Source organism: Poeciliopsis prolifica, unplaced genomic scaffold (assembly GCF_027474105.1).
Source record: "Poeciliopsis prolifica strain line A6 unplaced genomic scaffold, Auburn_PproV2 SCAFFOLD211, whole genome shotgun sequence".
Taxonomy (NCBI): domain Eukaryota; kingdom Metazoa; phylum Chordata; class Actinopteri; order Cyprinodontiformes; family Poeciliidae; genus Poeciliopsis; species Poeciliopsis prolifica.
In genome coordinates this window covers 150,179-174,337 of record NW_026562586.1, presented here as the reverse complement: position 1 = coordinate 174,337, position 24,159 = coordinate 150,179, and the positions used below count along the sequence as shown (strand labels likewise).

Sequence of the window (24,159 nt, the reverse complement as noted above, 5' to 3'; positions counted from 1 at the left end):
GTAACATAATATTTTATAATTGCAACATAAAAACAATAAAATAACTGAACAAAAGTATATGAATTATAGTCATATGGTTAAAAAATACTAGAGGTGGGAGAAATTGTGAAACATTTAATGCATTTGTAAAATAAAGCATAAAAAATACACAAAAATATTTAATGCATTCAAACTTCATCATAGCCTAATAATAACTAATAATTTCTGGAGTTTTGTTTTTCAGCATAACTGAACAAGGGCGTCTAACACAGTTCTGTACAGACTTTTAAAAACACATAAAAAATGTAAGAAAATAAGGGATTTAAGACATTATCATGTAATCCCGTAATAAACCAGTAAAATCTGAAGCTACATGCTGATTTCAGAATAAACTCCATCTGTTGCTGCAGGACTTCGCTTTCCTGTGAATGCAGAGGCGATTATTAATTCTTACATGCTCAACCAGAGAGACTGCATGTGAAACATGACACACATTTGCAAAAAGAGTGATAAATGCAGCAGACTGAATCTTTACCTTCCACTTTTTGTGATTGATGTTAGCATAGGTTGGCGTTGAGCCTGAAACAGAAAACATCAGAGTAAAGACACAGTGATATCTGATATATCAGTTTCTGGTGTTCTCCAGAGTTAAGCATGTAATTAGTCAAGACAGCTGATAATGGGAACTGAAATCAGCTGCAGCGTAAAGACATGAGGAAAGATTTCACTGCCGAGAACTCACAGTTTTTCCTGAAGTTTCTCAATTCAATCATGGAGTACACAGGAGCTCTGGGTTCACCTGCTTCTGAAACATGTCATGTTTATAGATTAGTTAATGGTCCATCATTACAAAGCATATAAGTAACATTTTAAGCTCTACCATTTCCTGCCATTGTTGAAATATTCACTGAGTCATTGAGATGAACTGACAGAAAAGAGTCAAAAGCTTTTTAAAATCTAAATACGTGAAATAATTACTAAAATGAGAAATAAAATTAGACTTTTTCTTTTCATCTTATTTTTTCAGTCACTTGTTTAGATCTCATTTAAATTAAGGTTTTATTTTTATTTCAGGGCATGGAAGAGATGTGACTTCTGTCTAAAATATTACACATATACTGAATGTAGTAGAAAAACTGCCAGTAATTTCTGATGGAAAGAAAAAAAAGACAAATTGAACAGAAACACAATGAAATGAGAAAGAAGAATGCTTATGTATTATTAAACTTAAGCCTGGATTTTGTGCTATAGCATCACAGTACACCTGCAATAAAGGTTTATTTTATTTTTTTTAAATGAACAATCAGATCTGGTATGAACAGAAAAACGTCTCACCGTTGTTCCGTCTGCAGCACAAGAACAAGAGCAGGAGGAGAAACAGAACGATTTTAACAACTAGTCCGACGATCAACAGCACCAGAAATAAATAGCTGGCAGGACTGGACACAGTTACTGAAAACAAGAAACATCAACAAGGAAGAAATATTTTTGATCTGCAGATTGTGAGACATTTTCTGCTTGAAGAAAAAAGGGACTTTATGTAAATACTAAAAACATGCTAAAAACATCCTCAGTGTTCACCTTGCTCTTCACAACATTTAACAGTTTTAATGAATGCAATGAACCAAACATTTTAATCTTCCTCACCTCTAACAGACATCCAGCTCTTTAGTGACTCTTTTCCTGAATGTTGACATTTGTAGAAACCTTCGTCTGACTTTAACACTGCAGAGATCTTCAGCTCCTCTCTGCTGTCATTATTGAGTAGTTTATCATTGTGATAGAAAAACACATTGGAGAGACAATTTTGTTTTTTATCTCTGCAGCTCAGAGTCACAGGATCTCCCTCAGTCACAGGATGAACAGGGCTCACCAGGATTATACCATCATAATAATCATCTGTAAAACAATCAGAGAATATTCACATCAGCAACATTTCTTTTTGCTGTGTCAATGACTTAAAGTGTGATGTCATTTTATCATAGACAGCAAAGTCTGTGCGATCAGGTTAAAATAAGGTGATACATTCGTCTAACAGTTGTTTTACTGTGGAAATGCATCCTAACGGCCATCATTCACCCATCAGATACTGTTCCCCCTTTAAAACAGACGTTTGCGCCGCAACGCAAACGTCCCCATTGACTCTCACAGCGTTGTGGTTCCATACAACAGGATTTGTTGCTGCGCGTTTGTGAAGGAAAGAGGAGATCAGGGCACATGCAGGCTGCAAAGTGAGATACATGTTTTTGGTTTTGGTGGTCAGCAGCAAGAGACAGTGATCAACAATAGCCGATCATACACTTTTTCACGAAAATTGGCCGATTATGATCGGTGCTGATCAATCGGCACACCTTTACTATTTAGTCATTTCTTTATTTTTACTAGAAAAGGTCGTCCATCTTCTCCTGAATTCTGAATAGTTTATCGCTGTGGTCTTTTTCCACTTTATCTCCTCAGATCCTCTAGTCTTTGTTCACCTCAACTTGAAAGGTAAACCTCTGTCAGATCTGTGCTTCTTCAGGAAATGACTTAATATGGATAAGGCCTCAATAAAACACAGTTTAAGGACATTTTTGAAAACAATTGGGACAATAGAGAAAAACAAACAAACAACATAAGCATAAAAGCAAATGTTTTCCTGAAATTATATCTTTAGGCCAAAAAGACAAACAAAAAAAAATCCTACACAAACATTATTTTGTGATTTAACCTTAGTCTATGGTATATTTACGATATTTGATATCAATGAAAAACAAATAATAAACCAAACCTCACTCTGAATAGTGATGTTGACAGCGTTGCTAAACTCTCCAGATTTTGACTCACACCAGTAAACTCCATTATTATAATAGTACGGTTCAATGGTGCATGTAGATCCAGTCATTGTCCCCCAGAGGGAGCAGTAAAGTCTGACAGTCGTCCTGTTTTCTGTGAACCTCCTCACTCTCCACTCAGTAAAGTTTCCCTCACAGCTCAGAGACACAGAGTCAGATCTGAAGTGTTGAACTCTGTCAGGATTCACTGAGAGAGAAGCTGCTGGACCAGGATCTGGAAACAAGACAGGATTTCATCTGAGATCAGAAACATCTTTGAAATGTTTCACTACAAATGGCTTGTTTCTATAGGAACAAAGATTACAGCAAACATTTCTGCAAGTCGAATAAATAAATAAATAAATAAATAAATAAATAAATAAATAAATAAATAAATAAATAAACTACCATAGAGGAAATAATCATTTCATTTTTTACAAACTCACATTAGATTTTAACTGTGAATATTTAACACCTTCTCCTGATCAATAATTTTATCTTCAATCACCTGACTTTAACATTTATTGTCTAGATTTGTCAAAAATCTTCACAAAGTGAATTTGCACCACAAATTTCATTCAAGTTACACATAAACAAATACAAATATTGCAGTAAGAATCCAGGGCAACTCATGCTTATTATCATATAATATCAATGATCCATCAGTTTATATTCTTAGTTCTAATGTCATGTTAATTTCCAAAATCTTAAAAATAAATTTAAATAAAGAAATATTGGATCAGGACAACAAACCTCACGCTATTTCGATTGAGGTGAAAGAGAGAAATAAACTGACCTGCAGACCAGATAAACTTTACTTTACTGTAACGAGTGTAAAACTTTGGTTCTCCTCTTCCTCTCTGCACTGATATCCTGCTGTTTGAGTCGGTCCATTAATGATGAAGGAGTTCTGCTCAGTCCCATTGATGCTGTCAGGAAGCAGTTCAGCTCTGTAGAAAGTGCTGTTTGGGTTTGGAACAGCTTTATACCAGAAGAACCTCCATCCTGCTGATTGATGCTCCAAACCCTCACAGCTCAGAGTCACTGAGGCTCCAGGATTCGGCCATGATGGAGACACAGAGAGGACAGGCTGAGGGCGAGACGCTGGAGAGACATTTGAAACTGGGTCAAACATTTGTCCTGATCACCTCTTTTCAATTTTATTCTTTTTAAGTGTAGTTATTCTATCTCATGTATTTAAAAGAAAGTACAAAAAAATAACAGATTCCCTCTGGTCGAAATTTTTCTTTTACATTCTGCATTCCACGTGTTTATTTTATCATTATTTTAAACTTAATCTAAATTCACATTGCATTCTTCAATTTTGAGTTTCATTTAAACTCCCCAGTTACACTTAATGATATTAGCTGTTAACTGTTTCCTACTTTGATCAGAGTTTCTCTTTCTGAAGGGCCTCAATATCCAGTTGTGGATATATTTTCTGTTGTTTAATTTAGTTCCTGCAAAAAGGGAAATAAATACAAAGCATTTTCAGGTTGAGTTGAGTTCAGTCTGACTCACATGTCACAGTCAGTCTGACAGCATCACTCCACTCTGTTAGTTCATAGTTTCCGATTCCTCTGCAGCTGTATTCTCCACTGTCAGACTCAGTAATGTAGCTGATCCTGTATTCACTAGACGGTAGAGAGTTTCTATTGGTTGGTCTCCATTCGTACGTCCAATCAGTGGTTTCTCCTCCCTGGATCTCACATGTCAGAGTGATCGACTCACCACTGAACATCTCAGGCCAGTTTGGTCGTCGAGTTGCGACAACCTTGTTGGAAACTGTTTATCAAATGTGAGCAGAAACACAAAATCAGAGGAAAAAAATGGATTTTGTCGATTTGCTTTCGGACGCTTTCCAAGAAGGAACTCACAGGTTGTTTTAATGGTAACGTCGTGGCTTTGACGGCTGATGAAGGCAGGATTTCCTCTCTGTCCTGCACACCTGTAGATTCCTCCTTGTGTCACAGTGATAACTCTGTTTTCTTCATTATTTGTGATGAATTTATCTAAAGAAGAGTCTGAGGTCCTTCTCAACCATCTGTATTTCCATCCAGCAGAGGGCTTCACTGAGCAGCTCAGGGTCACACTGCCCCCTACTGGTATTGTTGTTGAACCTGCAGTCAGTTTGGCTTTGGGTCTATCTGCAGCTAATAAAAACAAAAATAAGTTCATCTTACAACAAAAGACCTGAAATAATGTCTTTTTCTCGCCTTCAAGTAAATAGATGTCCATAGTATATTATGACTGGATATATTTACTTACTCATAAAATATAAAAAAATATCAATCAATGTAATTTCTACATCATTAAATTGACGAGGCAATTAAAACAATAAGTTTGTTTTTTGTCCACAAAAACTCCAGTGGTTGGTCCTCAAGTTAAACTTTATTTATTAGTTTTGTTGTGTTTTGTGATTCATTTTGCATCAAAAATAAACAAAATAAAAAATAAAAATAAATCACAGAGGCAGTAATACTGCCAGTAAAATGATTAAATGTATAAATAAAAAATCTGAAGTAGAGCAAAAATATGGACATACTTTGTCAAGATTATCCTCCATTGGTTAGGGTTAAATGTGATTTAAAATACTTTAGGTTTACCTGAAACAGTGACGTATTACTGCACTTTGTTTGACCTGCTCCTGCTACGACCACAGCACTGATATTCACCACTGTGAAGTACCAACGTTCTGCTTTTATGTGGCCTGTAGGCAGATATATTTCATTATTCTTCTTCAGCTTGTATTCCCACTGAGAGTCTTCTCCTTCATTCATGTCACATGTCAAGGTAACAGATTCTCCAGAATAAAAAGTCGACCACTTGGGTTCAAAAGTCAGCACAGCATCTAAAGCAGAACCAAAATTTGATTAATTTCTTGTCTAGTTAAATGTGCACTTGCAGTCACTCCCCTGCCTCCTGTGGCGAGGCTGTTATTGAGAGAATAACAGCCTCGCCACAGCCTAAAATATTAAAAATGGGCATTACCGTGAGCTTGTCCACAGCAGAAGAGTAAGTTCAGCACTGAAATAAAGGTTGAAACCTTGTCAGAATTATAAATATTTAACAACATGAAATGAAACAGATTTTCTTCCCACACTCACATTCAGCACCGAGTCAACAAATTTATTATTTTGTTAAAATACATATTATTCAGGATATTTTTTTGTTTGCTTGTTTGTTTTGAATACAGTAACATTAAAGGTTGCAGCCGTCATTATCATAAATATTTTTTTTCTCCCTGTGATGAGACTGAACTGCATTTCAGAAACTTGACACTGGCAACAAAATGTCCTCAGATCTACATCATATTCAGCCAAATTCAGTCGACTTTTAAGTTAAAATAAAAGGTTGGATTGTGAGCTACAGGCCACACTTTTTAGTTCACATTGCAGTTTTCATTATACTTTATTGTTCCATGTTTTTTATAATCCTAACAACATCAGAGCTAGATTTGCTAATCTCTGTCATCTGTGAATGTTCCTAATTTATTGGATTATTTATAAATATCAGTTTGTCAAATGCTTACAGCATAAAGAAACAACGACAGCAGGAAAAAAATGTCACAAGACACATTTCTAAAGCTCCTTTTTTGTACTAAAATAATATCTTCCATGATTATCACTATTGAAACGCAGAATCGATTTACTTACACAATAAGCCAGCATGGGCTCCAAGGTTTTCCCCATCTTGGTTTCCATGCAGCTTCTCTGCTTGAGTCAAACTTTTCTTCAGTAAAGAGACAAGAAGCAAACGCAGCGTCTGTAGATAAAAAGAAGAGCAGGAAGCAGAGTTAATGTTTCACCTCAGACTGAGATCATAATATTATCATTTACTAAGCACTGACATCACTGTGAAGTTTGTCTCTGCTGAAAACCGCCGGGACTTTTCCTGTCCACTGACGAGAAGTCGGACTGAAATAAGTCGACGACAAGTTCAGTGTGACGTTGTGCACAAACCAACAGAACAGCATTTGAAAGCAAATTTCTACTTTCAAATGCTAGATGATTTTCAAGCCATTCAAGTGAAAATTATGAAAAATGAAACGCAACAATAACGGATTCAAAAGTAGCATTTAAATAAAATAGGAGCATTTTTGTGTGAAAGCAGCTTTTGGTTCTGAGTGCGTGACAAGCAGCTGGCCGGTTATTTTTCCGTTTCTTTTGTTTTTCAAAAGAAGTGGCAGCATGATCTCACCTTTCACGTTAAAATAAGGCCTCAGGTGGGGAGGCAGATAACAGATCAGAACATTCACAATTGCATGACTTGAAGTCGTTCTAAATTTAAAAAGGACTAAAAAGCAGCTGAAAATGTTAGTTTGAAAAGCATTATTTCTATTCAGTCGTTTCAGGTTTTGAGACAGGCAAAAATAAAATTATTTCTGCAATATTATCATGTATGGTATGAGAATCCCTCATTATTTTTTTTATTATAGAGCGATAGAGTCATCAGTAGAAATGTTAGTTTATTGAAGCAAACTGCAAATTATGTTGATTGATTCTGATTTGTCCATAGTCTTGGTGTTTCTGCCATTGTTGGTGGACGCTTGTCCAGAAGCGTTTAAGGCCCAACTAATATTAAATCAATTAAATGAAGAATTAACCTAAAGTTACCTTTAGTTTGTCCGCAGCTGAGAAATGTGTTCAACACTAGATTATAGAAGTGTGCAAAAAAAAAAACAACAACTAAAATAGGCAAGAAAACATCTCCAATGTCATGAAAAATGGTCAAATCTTGTAAATATCTCAGCAACTGTGGCCCAGTGGTGGTTCATATGCCTCATACATGTGCCACGATCCTGATGACTCTGGTGAGACAAACAACTACAGACAACAGGGAAAGCACGGTTAAATGTCTTACTCAAACGAGTGACTTTTCTGCAGGAGAGCCACACAAAATCTGGACTGGATCCTCGTTTATGAAGCGAGGGAGGCGAAGGAGGAGGAGCGGGGAGCATCTACAGCTCCGGTGGTTGGCTGCCTGCTGGTGGACTGGGTGAGCAGTGATCGGTTTTGCTTTCTAGGTTCCTCGGACGGAGGAGACGGACAGGCAGGTGAGGACTAGAGGTGAGCCTCAGGTGTTCTGAACGGGAGCAGAGAGAGACAGACAAGGAGGGAGGAAATCCACGGGACCGGAGAGTCAATGTGGAAGCTGAGCACTGAGGACCTACAAGGAGGGAGGAGATCGAAGATAAGAAAGATCATAAATTGATGTGATAACACAGCGATCACAGTAGTACCACTAGTAGTAGTCAGGGGTGCTGCCAGGAATCTTGGGCCCCCTGACAAAAAAATAAATAAAAAAAAGAATTGGGCCCCCCCATGCAGCTACTGCTACAATTTTTTGAGTCTTTTTGACCCATTTAAAGCATCGCAATTTTAAAGGCTTGTGACTGTTTGCTTTCTTTGGTTCAATACTGATACTAGCACAAAATTTACTGCTCATGAATTTTACATGCAACAGTCAACATACAGAAGGAGGTTGCTCAAATTTTTCTATTAGTTTTAGTTTACTGAAATGTCTCTCCCCGCCAGCAACAGTCAAAAGCAACACGCAAAATATACATAAAGAAATCCAGACTTCTCAAGAAATGCTGTGTAGCTGCATTTTATTCAAGCTGTAGTATAGAACTTTAATAAAAAATATGTTTTCTCCATATTTTGAAAGCTGTCACCATGTTGTGGCAGTTTGTTATGAGACAGATAATCTGTGAAAACAATCAGCCACCTCAGCCTTATCCCTGAATTACTATTACTAGCTAAAGTAATGCAACATTTCGACCAAAAACAACCAATCAGAACCAGGAGGAGGGTCTTAGCGCTGTCAATTAACTTCATTCACTCAGTGCTAAATGTGCTAATGGTGTAAAGCAACTTATCGTTACAGAAAAATCTGGCGTCTGTTTCTGGGAATCCGCTCCTCTCAGCACTGTTCCTTGATGAGGGAAATGCATTTCACCTGGAAGCTGCAGCTTCCTGTCACACCCTGAAGGAGGAAGAGAGAGAGCAGACATCCAACATGTAGCACACCAGTCTGTGGATACAATATGTGTCAATTGTTATATTTTAATTCCTCATCGGTCACAAATATAAAAATAAAAAAACATGAAAGCAGATGTATAAAATTATCTCATTTTATGCAAATTAGTAGTTTATAAGTGCTCAAAATTACTCATAAGAAACAATCGACAGCTTCCTGTATTAAAATTCATGAGTAATTTTTAAAATGTTCTTTGCTACCACCTGGTGGAAGTTAAAATGAACTGCAGCAGTTTTTACTGCTTAAAAGTCTCATTGTCATGTTACTGAGCTGCATGACATTCATCCATAAATTTAAAGGAGTAAAAAAAAAACACAATATAATTTATTTAAAATGTCAGGATTTTTTATTTTTTAAATTATTTTCATTTTGTTTCATTTGGAGTCTTGGAGATATGCACTGATCTCCAACATCAAGGTGGTCTGAAAGACCGAGGTTGTTGTGGATATCATTGGCACAGTCTAACTACTCATACTTATAATAATTGTAGGTCTAACAATTTTGAAATATTTTGCTTCCCTCGCTTCATGTTTTGGTCTCTGTTTAGTTTTGAACTGCTACAAAACATTTTGAGCTTCACTAATATTTATAATGAAGGACTAAACAAAATATTTAGTAATGTGTTTAAACCTAAGGGGCTGGGGCTTTCCTTGTAAATAATAATAGGTAATAAAGAAGACATGAAAATACTGATAAACATTTCAAAATGCTCCCGAGACTTTAATCTCATATCATTACCACAAAAGCACCAAAATATTCAAACGGCACAAATATTGTTTTGACTGCATGCATAGGAAAAGCAGAAAAGCTACAAATGCTGAATAAGAGTAATGGCAGCAATTTTCATATTTTCATTTTAGAATCTTGGTAATAAGTTACTTTTGCAGAGATATAACTGGATTAAATCAGCTCATATTTGAGTTATTAGATTACAGCGCAGAATAAAGCAGCACAGCATGCACCCTACAAGGCAAATCACAGGATACATTTTTACAGCAATGTGATTATTGTCAGCAAACTTTGTTAGAGAATAAAGACAGCTGGGATATGGTAGTAAATTCATAACAAAAATCAGAACTGTAAGTAGAACTTCTATATGTGGCAGGAACATTGTCTCATATGACCTTCAGGCTGAGCTGTTATTTCCTGGTCTCACGTTGACATAAACAGAACTGTCCTCTTGATGATAAGGTCTCTCTGTGAACATTATAGCAAGAATATGGAAAAAAAATTATTAATATGTTGAAATATTCTCATTTGTTCTTCTTCAACGCTTTTTTCAGTTATTTACCTCTTCTCTTTGTGTATGTCACAGCTTCATCTGTAATGGAAATAGTTCAGAATTTTACATCTTATATCCTCTAATAACTTGGTTGTTCCGGCTCTGTAGTAAAATATATACGTTACCATTTCTAGTGGCTCCACGCGGAAGGATAATTTGATAGATAGAAGTGGTGCCTGTGATGCATAACAAATGTAAAATCAAAATTAAAAAGCTCTGATTTCTGTTTCTGATTTGTATGTATAAAATTTCAAGATTGATTTAGATCTTTTATATTTTCTTTATTTGGCTGCATCTAAAGAGGAAAGTTGTCAGTTGCTTCTTACTGACAATTAAACACTAACTCTAATTGCTGAATTGAAACAATTGCTGTGAAACAATTCAGTTTGCTTCATGAATGGTTTCCATGAAACTAACTCATGGCATTGATACAGCTGCATTTTATTAAATCAAGAAGCAGAGATATAATCACAGTGGATATTAATGCTGATGAAACGATGACGACGTTTAGCACAAACACACTTCAGGAGTTTAGCCCTGTTGTTTTGAGTTTGTCAGTCAAAATTAGCTCTATTGTGATATCCTCCTTTCTTATGAAGATGTGTCACAGCAAAGAAATGACTAAACATGAGTTATGAATGATTAAATTAAGAAAATGCAGTTTTTTTTTTTTGCTCGGTGACTAACCGTGCAGCAGAGAGCTGTAATCACCTTCCGTCTTGTTCGCTCCATTAGCGGTCGGCCTCCGGCTGCTGCTTTCAGACTGGAATGACCTAAAAATATGAAAGTGGTTTAAATTCCATAATTACAGAAATAATTAATGATCCATGTTTTAGATGAGAAGCCAGATGTTACTGACCTAAGACAGGACAAATCTGGGAAAGTTAAAAAACAAAAAAAGCATAATTGTTACAATTTATGTTTTGCATTTCAAAGCTAAAAATACTAATTGCGTTCGATTAATTAACAACGTTAAGAACCAATCTGATGAAACGTATCTCACCCTTTGACAGTCTGTAACGCCACAACAAGAGGAGGAGAATGATGAGGATGATTCCAACAAGTGGTCCAATGATAAACATCAGGAAATGAAGAGCTGGCCGGACTGGACACAGTTACTGGAAATAAGAAACATAAAAAATAAATCGGCAAGTTAGCTGCAGATTTTCCAAAGTCATTCTCTCTATTCCAGAAAAGTGTTACTTTCAATTTGAACACACCAGTGCATTAAATTATTACCTTGCTCCTTTCTAAATGCTTTAAATAATAAATAAGATATTAAAATATTAAAATTTCAAACGTTTGTCTCAAGTGCACATTGTGAAAGGATTTGATCTATGAGAGTTTAAATCTGATGCTGATTGTGATGCTCCATCACTGGTGACAACACAACGACATTAACACATAATTTATTTACTTTTTGATTGATTTATTTTTTAAAATTTGCATCAGAAATGAGTCACCATTCTTAGTGATGCTGACTGTGTCACTGTAGTCCGTGTAGTAAACTGGTTTTCCTCTTCGTCCTCTGCACCAGTACAGTCCTTCCTCTGAGACACTCATTTGTCCATTTGAAGGGAAAACAGTTTCTTTTCGGGTCAGAGGATCTGTGAAGTTTTGCTCGTTGTACCAGAAATATTTCCAACCGGTTGACGATGAGTCCACTGTACAGGTCAGAGTCACTCTGCCTCCTGTTGGTATCTCTCTGCTATTACTAATCAATCGGCCTTTGGTTACCTGTTGGTGAATTCACGATAAAGAAAATGACAAAAGTCTCATTTACTAAACATCAAACTTTGGTTAAAAGTTCTGAGACTTGCTGTTCCTGGTCCTATTTCTGTCAGAAAGCAATAGCAAATGTATGTACAGAGAAATAACATATAATTTTGTGTGGTTTTTTTACTCGACAGATATAGGGGAGCAATTTCCCACAGATTAGACAAAACATTGATGACTCACCTGATACAGACAGTGTGATGGCTTCACTCCATCGTGTTAAAGAAAGCCCATCATCTCTGGGTCTACACTGACACGTGTAGTCTCCACTGCTGGACTCAGACACAATGAAAGTCCAGTCTTTACTGTCTGTCCTCTGTATGACCGACGCAGATCTCATCCATTCACACGTCCACTCAGTGGTTTCTCCTCCCTGGACCTCACATGCCAGAGTGATCAACTCACCACTGAACATCTGAGGCCAGTTTGGTTGTCGAGCCACGAAAACCTCGTTGGAAACTGTTTCCATCAGATAAGAAGAGAAACATTGATAAAAACAACATTTAATGTTTTAAAACCTATCAATGTTTTAACACCTGTCACCTTGAAGTGCACACATATTAAAGTTAAAAGTAATTTAGCCTGTGTCAAGTCAAGTTTTGATTGAATGGCATATTTCAGAAACAAGGAAGTTCAAAGTGATTTACACAAACATCATTCAGTAAACACCAACAAACATTAAAGTACATTAGATGTCATGGTCAAAAATTATAGGACAAATATGCAATTATATTGATCAATGTTCCAGTTATTTTGAGCAAAAGGCAACTTTATACAGGTGGAGTTTTAGCCTTGATTTAAAGAAACTCAATGTTTCAACATCTTTGCAGTTTTCTGGGAGTTTGTTCCAGATTGGAGCGTAGAGACTGAATGTTGTTCCTCAACAGTCAGATTTTTGGACTGCGAGAGGAAACTAGAGTACCTGGAAAGATGCACACATGGACGTAGCAACGTGTAAAATCTACCTGCAAAGGTCTCAGGCTGGGATTCAAATCCGCAACCTGATTGTGTCAGGTGCTAACAACGTCCCCATCTAGCATCATAAACCAAACAGTGTTAAAGCCAATGGGGCAAAAAGATAATGAAACTTACAGCTTATCTGGATAGTGACATCATCACTTGATTCAGTGTAGAATTTAGGATTTCCTCTCTCTCCTTCACACCTGTAGAGTCCTCCTTGTGCCACAGTGAAATATTTGTTTTCCTCATTGTTAGTTCTGACTTGGACTCCATGTGTGTGTGAGGGCCAACTGAACAATCTGTATTTCCATCCAGCAGAGGGCTCCACTGAGCAGCTCAAGGTCACACTGCCCCCTACTGGTATGGTTGTTGGACCTACCATCAGTTTGGCTGTGGGTTTGTCTGTAGATGATAGAAAGGGAAATTGGTAAACTCTATAATAAACCTTTGTTGTTAAATTATGTTTCTATCAGACTAAGTCAATATGTACAAAACCGCTAAGAGAGTAAAAGCTGAGGATTTTCTTGTGCAGCTTCAGCCACTGGGCCAAGATGAGCAACTGCCTGGGCTTTTTGAGACTCTGTTAAAAGCTGCCAAGAAAAAGACATTTTGGTAAAGGCAGGTCACAACCCAAAACATAATGTGGCTTACATTATGTAATTATGAAGAGTTACTGGCGAAAGGTGACTAGTTGACAAAAAAGAAAATAAGAAAAACCTCAAAGGTACTGAAAAACGTACCAGCACACAGGATTGTACTTTGTAAGTTTTCAGAACATGACATAATTGTGGGAATTATGTGATGGAGAGGGTTTGATTTAAGTTTGGGAGGGTGAGATGGAATCATGTGTGATTGTTTTGTGTAGATAGAGAGTGTCAGACATGAGCTGAAACTACATAGTTAAAATCCTCTGAGCAACATCTCATGAATATTTCAAATTGATAAAATAGAAAAATCTACATCTGCTTGCTTTAATCTTTCTTTTAAACAAGCTTCATGTTTTTATTTTATAGGGGACTACACTATATAAGATATAAAGTCTTTTTGTTTTGTTTATTAGATATGTCTTCAGCAACAGTAAGCTCTCCTGGAGCCCCCTGCTGGTAGGGCAGCAGTAAATAGTGGTTTAGATTTGCTTCAGATCGACTGTCAGAGCATTTAAAAAAATTACTTGCTTGATACAGTCCTGGAGGTCCCCTGCTCCTCTCTGGTTTTGCTTGCTTTTGCTTCAACCCAACTCTCAAAAACCAACAAAAAACATAACTCACCTGACACAAACAGTGTGATGGCTTCACTCCACTTCGTTGAAGAATACCAGTCGTCTCTTCTCCTGCAACGACACATGTAGTCTCCACCGCTGGAGTCAGAGAGCCTGAGAGTCCAGACTTTACCATATGCCCTGTGAGACGCCAACCCAGATCTCCTCCAGTCACACGTCCACTCAGTGGTTTCTCCTCCCTGCACCTCACATGTCAGAGTGATCGTCTCGCCGCTGAACATCTGAGGCCAGTTTGGTCGTCGAGTTGCAACAACCTCATTGGAAACTGTTTCCATCACATATGAACAGTAGGAAAACAAACAGAACCATTAAAAAAATACATTAACTGTTTCAGTTCAAGAAAAATATACAAATTTACAGAGTAGATCAAATGATTGATGAAACCTTACAGCTTATATGGACGGTGACCTCGTCACTTGATCCACTGTAGGATTCTGCTCTTCCTCTCTCTCCTTCACACCTGTAGATTCCTCCTCGTGTCACAGTGATGTCTCTGTTTCCCTCATTATTTGTTCTCACCTGAACTTCAGGTGTGTCTGAGGTCTGTCTGAACAATCTGTATTTCCATCCAGCAGAGGGCTCCACTGAGCAGCTCAGTGTCACACTGCCCCCTATTGGTATGGTTGTTGAACCTACTCTCAGTGTGGCCATGGGTCTGTCTGCTGTTAATGGAAACAAAATAGATAAATAACAGAATATGATAAAGAAAAAAAATGGAGGTACATTATTGGAAAAAAGGTTAAAAGCTGTCCAGCTACCTTGAGTTTGTCCATAGCAGAGAAATGTTCTCAGCACTGAAATAAAGGTTGATATCTTATTGGCATTATCAATATTAAACATGACAGAAGTTAAGATAAAATAAAAGTCTGTCCCATCCACAAATTCACCATTGACTCTGTTGTTCTGTTTAAAAAATGCATCCATTTCTTTTGAAGACAACATTCAGGATTATTTTTGTTCTGTCAGAAAAAGCCACAGTTAGTTAAGTTTTGTGAATTACGAGCCTAAACTGCACTTTGAATACTTGACACCCTGACTTTGAGTCTGATGACGAAACATTTTCAGGCTTCCAACGCAAAATTCACACCATATTTAGTTTACAAGTTTGTGCCGTTTGTAATAATCAGCACCTTTTGGATCAAATTGCCGTGTTGCTGTGATGATGAAATCAGTGGATGATCAAATATTTAAATTAGAAAGGAAACTATGACAACAGGAAAGAGGTGCAATAGAAAGCTTGCTTTTGTAATTAAATAATCTTAATTTGTTTGAAATATTTTGCTCTATTTTCACCATCCAAACACAAAAGGTAATTACTTACACAAGGAGCCCAGCACAGAAACCGAGATGCTGCTCATCTTCGCGTCATGCCGGTTTTACCTCTTTGGTCAATTTTATTTTTCTTTAATGAGGAGACAAGCTCCAAATGCTTTAAATAAACAGATCACCTCAGACTTAAATCCTCAGACTGAGGTCACAAGGTCTTCATTTACTGACATTGACATCACTGTGTACTGCGTTTCTGCTACAAACCGCCGGGACTTTTCCTGTCCACTGACGAGAAGGTCGGGTTAAAATAAGACAAACGTTTCACGCATCAGTGGCAATAAGTGAATGAATAAAAGTGGACACAGATATTAAACGTAAGCAGGTTCTTCTTTTGGACTTTGAAGAAATTCAATTTTATAAAGCTTGCATAAGTGTTTAAAGATTCTGTTTTTTTTTTTGCTTGTTTTTTTTTAATCTTCTGACCGTTTATTTGAAATGAATCTCTCACTCCAGAAACGACTGGAAGCGAAAACATCAACAATTTTCCCCTTTTTTCAACAGATTCAATTGCAACATTTAAATAAAGTCGAATTAGTTGTTTCGAGCTAAAGCAGCATGTGGTTTCTAGAGCATGGGAAACCAACCAGGGGACTATTTTTATAGTTGTCTTTAGTCTCTAAATACAAGTGACAGAATGATCTCACACAAGACCATAGGTGGGAACAGAGGCAGATAAGAGATCAGTGACACTGGGAAAGATGTGAAGTAGTTCTGCATTTAGAAAGGTGCAAAAAGCTCAAAAAGGTTCAGCGTGAGAACAACTTGTGCTCTTTAGATTCAGCGCTTACGGCCCAACGAAAACACCAGGGTGAGTGTGGAAGTGCAAAAAAATAGCAAAAAATATTACAGAAATAGTGAAATTAATAAAATACCTTAATGTGTGAATAGGCAATGCTTCCCCAAAACCTTTAAACTAACAAAGATGGTAATGAATAACATAAAACAACAAACAGTTTGAGCTGCAGCAAACAGGAAGACAAGATCGTCATGCTGCTCTGCGCATTACCTTCACACAGTCCAAATATGGGGCCTTCCTGTTTCTAACAGACCTGGAATACCACTGGATTATACTAACAGGTCAAAGAGTACAAACAAATTTTAAACTATGAAAGAAAGTTTTTAGTCTAAACAATCTTTCTTTTATCCCCTCTTTTAAACTTGTCTTGTCTGGCAGGGTGTGGAGTATAATGGGGGGGAAAAGCCCCACATTTGGGGCAACTGTGTCTCTAGTGTGAAGAGCTTTTCTCTGGAGTCACGCTCTCATAAGCTCTTCTCATTATGGTCTAAAAACACGTTAGCCCATTAAAACATGAGATCTAAACGTATGTGTGGTTCAAATGTATTTGGGCTGAAACACATTTCACTAGTCTGCAGGTCTTCTGATTGATGGGTTTCTGGGAAATGCTCCACAGGCCTCACTCTCATACTTTAGCATTCATTGGCACCAAAGCAGCAATCAGAGCACAACCTGAACACCAACTGTGTCCATGAATCGTTGAAACTACTCTATTTATTCATGTTTTACACATTTGTACATTTTGTACCTCATGCACGTTTCATTGAAAACAGGCACCAATAGTCAAACTGTGCTGCAGTCTGCTATTTATTACAAACACAGCAAAAGTGTGAAAGCCTCAAATGCTGCTGTATGGGTAACAATGGTGATGTTTATATTTTGTTTTATCTTACTAGAATCTTCCAAACTTTGTTATTTGTTGTTTTTTTTCTTTTGTTTTTCTTCTTTATCACAAACTTATATAAGGTGATAGACAACACAGTGTGCAATGTTCTATTTTCTCTGCTTGTGAAAACATAAAACTAATGAAAATATTATTAAAAAATAAATTATGGATTTTTTTTTTACTTATCTATAACATATGAGCCATATCAACATCTTTTGCATCTTAAATCTGGGGAAATACAATAATCAGCACAACAAATAATGAAAATATGACACATCAGATGAGTCAAAGACTTGCAGAATAACGCAGCAGCCTGCGGGGCGGCAGTGTTGTCCACAACTTTTCCTGATCTGAGAATAAAAACTGGAGCATCTGTTGCTGCTGGACTCCAGTTTCCTGCAAACACAGATCATATGTGTCACAAGGCTTCCTAATACTTTCTGTAACTCCTCAAAAAATGTGTATTAGAAACAGTTGCTGATTGAAACAAATGAAGAGTGCACTTTAAATATTCAAAAGAAACCTGCTGGGTAACAGACTCACACTCTTTAAGTCAGAAACCAGAGTCACATGATACTGTAATAATAATAATAATAAAATAAAAAAACTGAATAGTTATCATTGTCAGAATGAGAAAGTGTTTTTAGAGAACAAAGACAAATGGCCTACAGTCATGACTTCATGACACAATAATATAGCTTCAAGTAAAGTATATAAACGAGGATGTTTATGATTAACCTCCACTTAATCACGTACGAATAATTGAAAAATATAAGTGACAACAACCAAGGCAGGAATTTATCTGACCTTCATGCTGAGCTGTAATTATCTGGTCTCACATTGACATAAACAGAACCTTCTTCTGGATCAGGAAGATTCTCTGTTGAAATTGCCAAGAACACATAGAAAACATAAATTAGTGTTTCAAAATCTCCTGAGAATTTTACTAGTACATATACGTTACCGTTTCCTGCGGCGGTCGGTTATGGACTGTCTCATACACAGACGTGGTGCCTGCAATAAATAAAAACGTCAAAGAAATAATCTGATTAAAGTTATACATGTTTATGTGCAATGCTCATTCTGCAGTTATGGTTGTGACAATTGATTTTCACATCGACATTTAGCTCATTTTTACACATTTTATGAAACTGCATTAAAAAGTTACAACAAAGTAAAGCTATGTTTATTGTGTGACTAACCGTGCAGCAGGGAGCTGTAATGACTTTCAATCTGGTTCCCTCCAGGATTAGTGGCTGGACTCTGACTGCTGCTTTCAGACTGAAATAACCTAAAAACATTAAAGTGGATCAAATTTAACTATGAAAGAAAGAAAAGTTTGCGACTGAGATGAGAGAGTGTAGATATTATATACTCACCTGATGCTGCACAAATCTGAGGAAGAAGACAAAGCAATTTGGATCATTGACTACAGACTTACATTGATTGACTCGATTTCAAAACTCACATGTACGGAAGAATTAAGAAGCAATAAGATGAGAAGAAAAAGCTCTCACCCATGGACCATCTGTGACGCCGCCACAATAGCAGAAGGACAATGAGAACCACTCCACTAACTGGTCCAACGATCAACATCACATGAATTGAAAAGCTGACAGGATTGGATACAGTTACTGGAAAAACAAAACATCATAAACTTCATAATCATCCCCAGTATTTGTCGTGTTCCTCTCAAAGGTTGTACGAGAAGATGCAGATAAAAACACAATAAACAAATTTACTTTTAATTTAACGGGATTAACATGGACTTGTTAAGTTATGATTTTCTTTATTAAAAAAAAAAACATTAATTTGTTTTGGAAACTATTTAATACAATAAAACAGACAGTATCATTTTTGACTCTGTATTAGAAACAAAGCCTAGTTAAACTCACCATTACTACTGATTGTGATTGGATCGCTGTAGTCTGTGTAGTACACTGGTTCTCCTCTTCCTCCTCTGCACCAGTGCAGGCTTTTCTCTGAGACACCCATCTGTTCATTTGGAGAGAAAACGGGTTCTTGTGTCATCAGAGGTTCATCAGGTTTCTCATCTCTGTACCAGTAATATTTCCAGCCAATAGATGATGGAGTCACTGAGCAGGTCAGAGTTACTCTGCTTGGTATCTCCAGGCTGTTGGCACTCAACTGGACCTTTGGTCTACCTGTGATTAAAGAGAAATAAATAGCATATATGAAAGAGTTCTGAGACCAAATACACTACTGACAACAAATAAATAAATACACAGGGAAGCACATTTTATTTTCAAAGCATCTTTCAGGGAAATATAAAAAACAAAGAACGCCTCAAAGAGAGTAAATGACTATCTCAAATTTGCTGAAGAAACAGATTTTTAGAACGTCCTCTTATCTATTAGAATGTTTCCAGTTACATTTGAAGTACACCTAACACAACATTTTGGATAAAGAACGTCATGCAAAGCCACCATGATGATGACAGTAATTGTCTCAGGCTGGATTGTTAGTCCAGAACCTGGCTAACTTGCAGAAAGGCAGAAGATCTGATCATCAGTTTTTGACATCAAGCTCAAGTCTATTTGGCTTATGCAATAATCCAAAGTCCACCAGCAAGTCCACCTTTCATTGGCTCGCCACAATTAAGATAGAGGTTTGCCAACATCCAGATTGGTGCAGGAGTTTCCCCAACACAGTCTGTGTGGAAAACACTTACACTTACAGAAGTAGGAAGGTCTTAAGAAGATCTTATTTTATTTTTTACAAGCAACCTTGTTTTTCATGGCAGCTCTACAGCTCTAACAAACATAACTTACCTGCAACAGACAGTTTGATAGTTTCACTCCACCTTGTTGAAGAAAACCAGTCGTCTCTTCTTCTACATTGACACATGTAACATCCACTGCTGGACTCAGAGACTCTAAAAGTCCAGGCTTTACTGTCTGTCCTGAGGATAACCGACCCGTCTCTCCTCCAGTCACACGTCCACTCAGTGTTTCTCCTCCCTGGATCTCACATGTCAGAGTGATCCACTCACCACTGAATATCTGAGGCCAGTTTGGTTGTCGAGTCACAAAAACCTTCTTGGAAACTGTTTACATGAAATATGAAGCGAAACAAGAAGTCATGTGAGAAAATTTAATTGAGTACATTCAGTTTCCATGAAAAAACCCAAATCAAATGTTTTTGACAGATTAGCATGTGTAAGAATTATACAGTATCAATTAACATTTAAGAAAATATTCATCCATTTTCTGGTTTTGGCCACTTTTGAACAAGATTTTCAAAATGCTGTTAGATATTGAATTAGTTTCTTTTTTTTTATTTTAGAGGTAAAAAAACAACAACAACAACAAACCTAACTTACCTGATACAGACAGTGTGATATTTTCACTCCACCTTGTCAAAGCATACCAGTCATCTCTTCTCCTGCAATGACACATGTAGTCTCCACTGCTGGACTCAGAGACTCTGAAAGTCCAGTCTTTACTGCTTGTCCTGTGTATGAATGACCCAGATCTCCTCCAGTCACAAACCCACGCAGCGGTTTCTCCTCCCTGGACCTCACATGTCAGAGTGATCGTCTCACCAATGATGATATGGGGGCCGTTTGGCTGGCAGGACACTACAACCTTGTTGGATACTGTTTACAGAATAATAATATTAGTTGTGTCTGAACAAAAACATAAAATCACATGAGAAGCATTGCTTAAGTAGATTAAGTTGACTTAATTTCTTACAGTTTTGTAACTGCTTTCAAGACACAAAACTCACAAGTTTTTTTAACGGTGACGTCGTGGCTGGGTCGGCTGTAGAATGGTGGTTTTTCTCTCTGTCCTTCACACCAGTAGATTCCTCCTTGTTTCACAGTGATGGCTCTGTTTTCTTCATGACCTGTGCTGATCTCTTCAGAGAGGTGCCTGAAATCAGTCTGAACCATCTGTATTTCCATCCAACGGAGCTCTCTATCAAGCATCTCAGTGTCACACTGCCCCCTACTGGTATGGTTGTTGGACCTGCTGTCAGCGTAGCTCTGGGTTTCTCCGCTGTTTTGAAAAACAACGAATCAAAAAATAGTACATTTTATTTATTTATTTTAAATGTCTTCTAACATTTTACGACATATCTCGATCAAGTTAGTTACACATTAACAAAGCAATGGGTGGCAGAATGTACTGATTTAACTTCCCTTATGAAAATTAATAGAAAAAAAATATGTTCTCCAGATCCCAAGAAATAATACAATTAAACAAGAACAGCAACTGCTTATCCAAGCTCTCACAGTAAACATGTGTAATTTTTACAGATTTATTCGCCTTGTAAATGAACCCAGTGTTACGTTTAAACTAACAAATAACAACTGATGGTCATTTATGCTTCTGTTCGTCTGTTTCTGTTGTGTTTATGCACTACTTCACTGACACCACAAGGTGGCGGAAAATCCATCCATTCATTTTCTAACACTTTTGTCCCCAGTGGAGACAAGAGAGATAATTTAGAGAGACCAATTAACCTAGCAGTCAGGTTTTGGGAGGAAGACAAAGAACCTGGAAAAAAACCCACACATGCACAGGGAGAACATGCAAAGACCCTACTACTGGTGTGAAGCCGGGAATTTGAACCCAGGACCTTCTTGCTGCAAGGCAACAGTGGTACCAACTGCGCAGCACAAGGAAAATCCAACATTGTCAATTGATTTTCTCTTTCCAGCCAGAAAATAAGAATTTAAGTGCATTACATTACAAAATGTTTTCTTTATGTAATTGTAAAAATGGTAATAACCAATGATAAGATGTAAAAAATCCCTTTAACCTTACCTAAAACAATCAAATAGATAGTTTTGCTCTTTTTATAGACTCCTCTCCTGCGAGCAGAGCACTGGAATTCAGTGATCTTCAGGTCTTCTAGCGTGTAGCTTTTCTGTAAGTCGTAGGCAAAAGTATCTTCACTCCTCCTGGTGATTTTGTATTCCCAGTTCGTCTCTTCTCCTCCGTTCACGTAACATCTGAAGGTAACAGACTCTCCCAAATAAAACGTGGACCAGTTGGGCTCAGTTGTCAGCACAACATCTACAACACAAACATTTAACACGTGTAAACGTTCACTAATGGAGCAGTGAGATCTCAGTGTGACATGAAAAAATGCGAACAAGGGATACTGACTTACCTTGAGCTTGTCCACCCCAGCAGAGCATGTTCAGTACTAAGAAGAAATTAAAATTATGTGAACATTAAAGAGACAAACAAGTTGCTGATTATGTAGAAGGTCTCTCTTTTTTGTTCATCAGCATGACATCAGATGGTTAAGCTTTCTTTTCTTTTTTTCTGGCTGATGAGATCATCACAAACTTCTGCATTTTCCTGAGAAATTTCACATCTTGATTATGAGTCAGAGAAGATCTCAAAATATCCTGCACAGCTTCTGGAAATTCACTCCCACTGCTACTTAAAAATATATTTATTCCGAGTAATACATCTCACCCTTCGCTTCATGTCACATTTTTCATTACTTTTGTTTGTTTGTTGATTAAAATCTTTGCAGCCAGGTTGACAATGCTACCTCTAAAAATCTATAAAATTTTGTTAAATTCCAGTTTATTGTGAAAACAGAGCACAGGTAACATTAATTAATAAACACTTCACGCTAAAAAGACAACTGGAATGGCAGCACAAGGGAAATTGTTGACGTTAATAATTGAGGAGTAGATTTCTGAAATCCAACATCCACTTTCTCCCTTTAATTTTTTTCCTATCAAAACAAAAAAAGTGATCTACTTACACAATAAGTCCAATGCGTAACGCATCGTCTTCCCCGTTTTGAAATTCAGACCAAACAATGCCGTTCTGCTTTCTCCTTGGTTTTTCAGAAGAGGCTAGTTTGTAATGTCTGTAGAGACAAAGAGCAGCGGGAGTCAGGATGTTTCCTTCATAACAATATAAAATTTTGTCCGCTTTGATTCTAAACACCCACCTCACGCCACTGATGCTTCCTGTCCAGTGACGAGAAGGTGTGGTTAAAGAAAGACGGAGCGCCTGGTTTCAGTTCCCAAGTTTAGTGTGCTAGACATTATCATTAATTAATATAAGTTGAGGTACTGATAATTTAAACTAACAACAGACAGCGGGAAACACAGACGTTTCTTTGAGAAGAGGTAGAAGATGAGACAAAAACAAAGCAGATTTCATGTTTTATAGATATAGACAGATGGAAAACTGTGGTTCACAGAGGAACTTACAATCTGTGGCAAACCACTGATACACTGTGTCTGGTTTTTCCCAAACATGGTGCTGTGTACTACGATGAAACATTTGTCCTATGAGCTCATCCAACCAAAGGACAATATACCAGAAGCTACACAGTCCACTTTGACTCAAGCTGATAACAAGCTAACAATGTGCTCTCTGAGCTGTTTGGAGGCTGCAGTGGGGTTCTTGTGTTTGATGCCCTCAATATTGGACCATCTGATCTGGGAAAACATTTTCAGAGTCATTTACTTGTTGAAAAGCTTAGTCTGAGGGAACCGAGACTAAGCAGGATGCATAAATATGCATGATAACATTTTCACCTGACTTAACCCCATTGGTGAAATGACCAAATGAGGTTAAAGGTCACTTGGCACATTGAAACTATGTCATCCAGATGTACTGTTTTTTCTTAGATTTATAGTGTAAACAGATCAGATCTGTGTAAATTAGACTATAAAGCCTACATAGACGCAATAATCCATGAATATTGCATGTTAGGGAGGTCTAAGGCTTGAAATGCATGCATGGAAAAAATTGTGATTAAATGGGTTAAAGTAGATGAACATGTGGGAAAAAACAAAAGATGATCCATTGACTGTTCTTGTCTTAAAAGCCCTGTCCTTCTCAAATTTTAATCAAGTAACCTCTACATCTGCTGTAGGAGCACCAATTAGGTAGGAACCCCAGAAAGATACATATCTGTTTAATTTGTAGTTGTTTCACTGAGGCGCCAGTGTATAAGTTATTCTCATCTTTTGTGGCAGGATTTGTTTCTGTGTCTCATCTACTCAGCAGT

The 24,159-nt window shown here is 37.2% G+C and overlaps 1 protein-coding gene and 1 long non-coding RNA gene across 3 annotated transcripts; both read right to left on the bottom strand.

Annotated features, from left to right (window-relative positions):
* Positions 1-514: 514 nt before the first annotated feature.
* On the bottom strand, positions 515-22,995 carry LOC129356947 (uncharacterized; the record flags this gene model as incomplete). Its single annotated transcript, XM_055026483.1, is given in 31 exon segments — positions 515-558; positions 722-784; positions 1,315-1,431; positions 1,627-1,878; positions 2,755-3,027; positions 3,589-3,651; positions 3,654-3,896; positions 4,314-4,577; positions 4,670-5,030; positions 10,804-10,889; positions 10,978-10,991; positions 11,120-11,234; positions 11,580-11,853; positions 12,083-12,351; positions 12,985-13,254; positions 14,121-14,396; positions 14,521-15,057; positions 17,436-17,538; positions 18,107-18,156; positions 18,345-18,433; positions 18,522-18,537; positions 18,660-18,776; positions 19,038-19,307; positions 19,935-20,120; positions 20,123-20,209; positions 20,486-20,761; positions 20,893-21,022; positions 21,076-21,164; positions 21,936-22,187; positions 22,285-22,320; positions 22,897-22,995. Coding segments are annotated over 31 exon segments (5,247 nt in total), but the record flags the coding sequence as incomplete, so codon positions are not given.
* Positions 9,191-10,893, bottom strand: LOC129356939 (uncharacterized). 2 transcript variants are annotated; one of them, XR_008605470.1, is made up of 4 exons: positions 10,804-10,893; positions 10,242-10,292; positions 10,126-10,155; positions 9,191-10,031 (listed from the first exon to the last, which is right to left on the bottom strand). It is a non-coding gene; the product is annotated as an uncharacterized LOC129356939 (long non-coding RNA). The 2 variants fall into 2 exon arrangements; XR_008605471.1 differs by having other exon boundaries at positions 10,828-10,872.
* Positions 22,996-24,159: the final 1,164 nt, after the last annotated feature.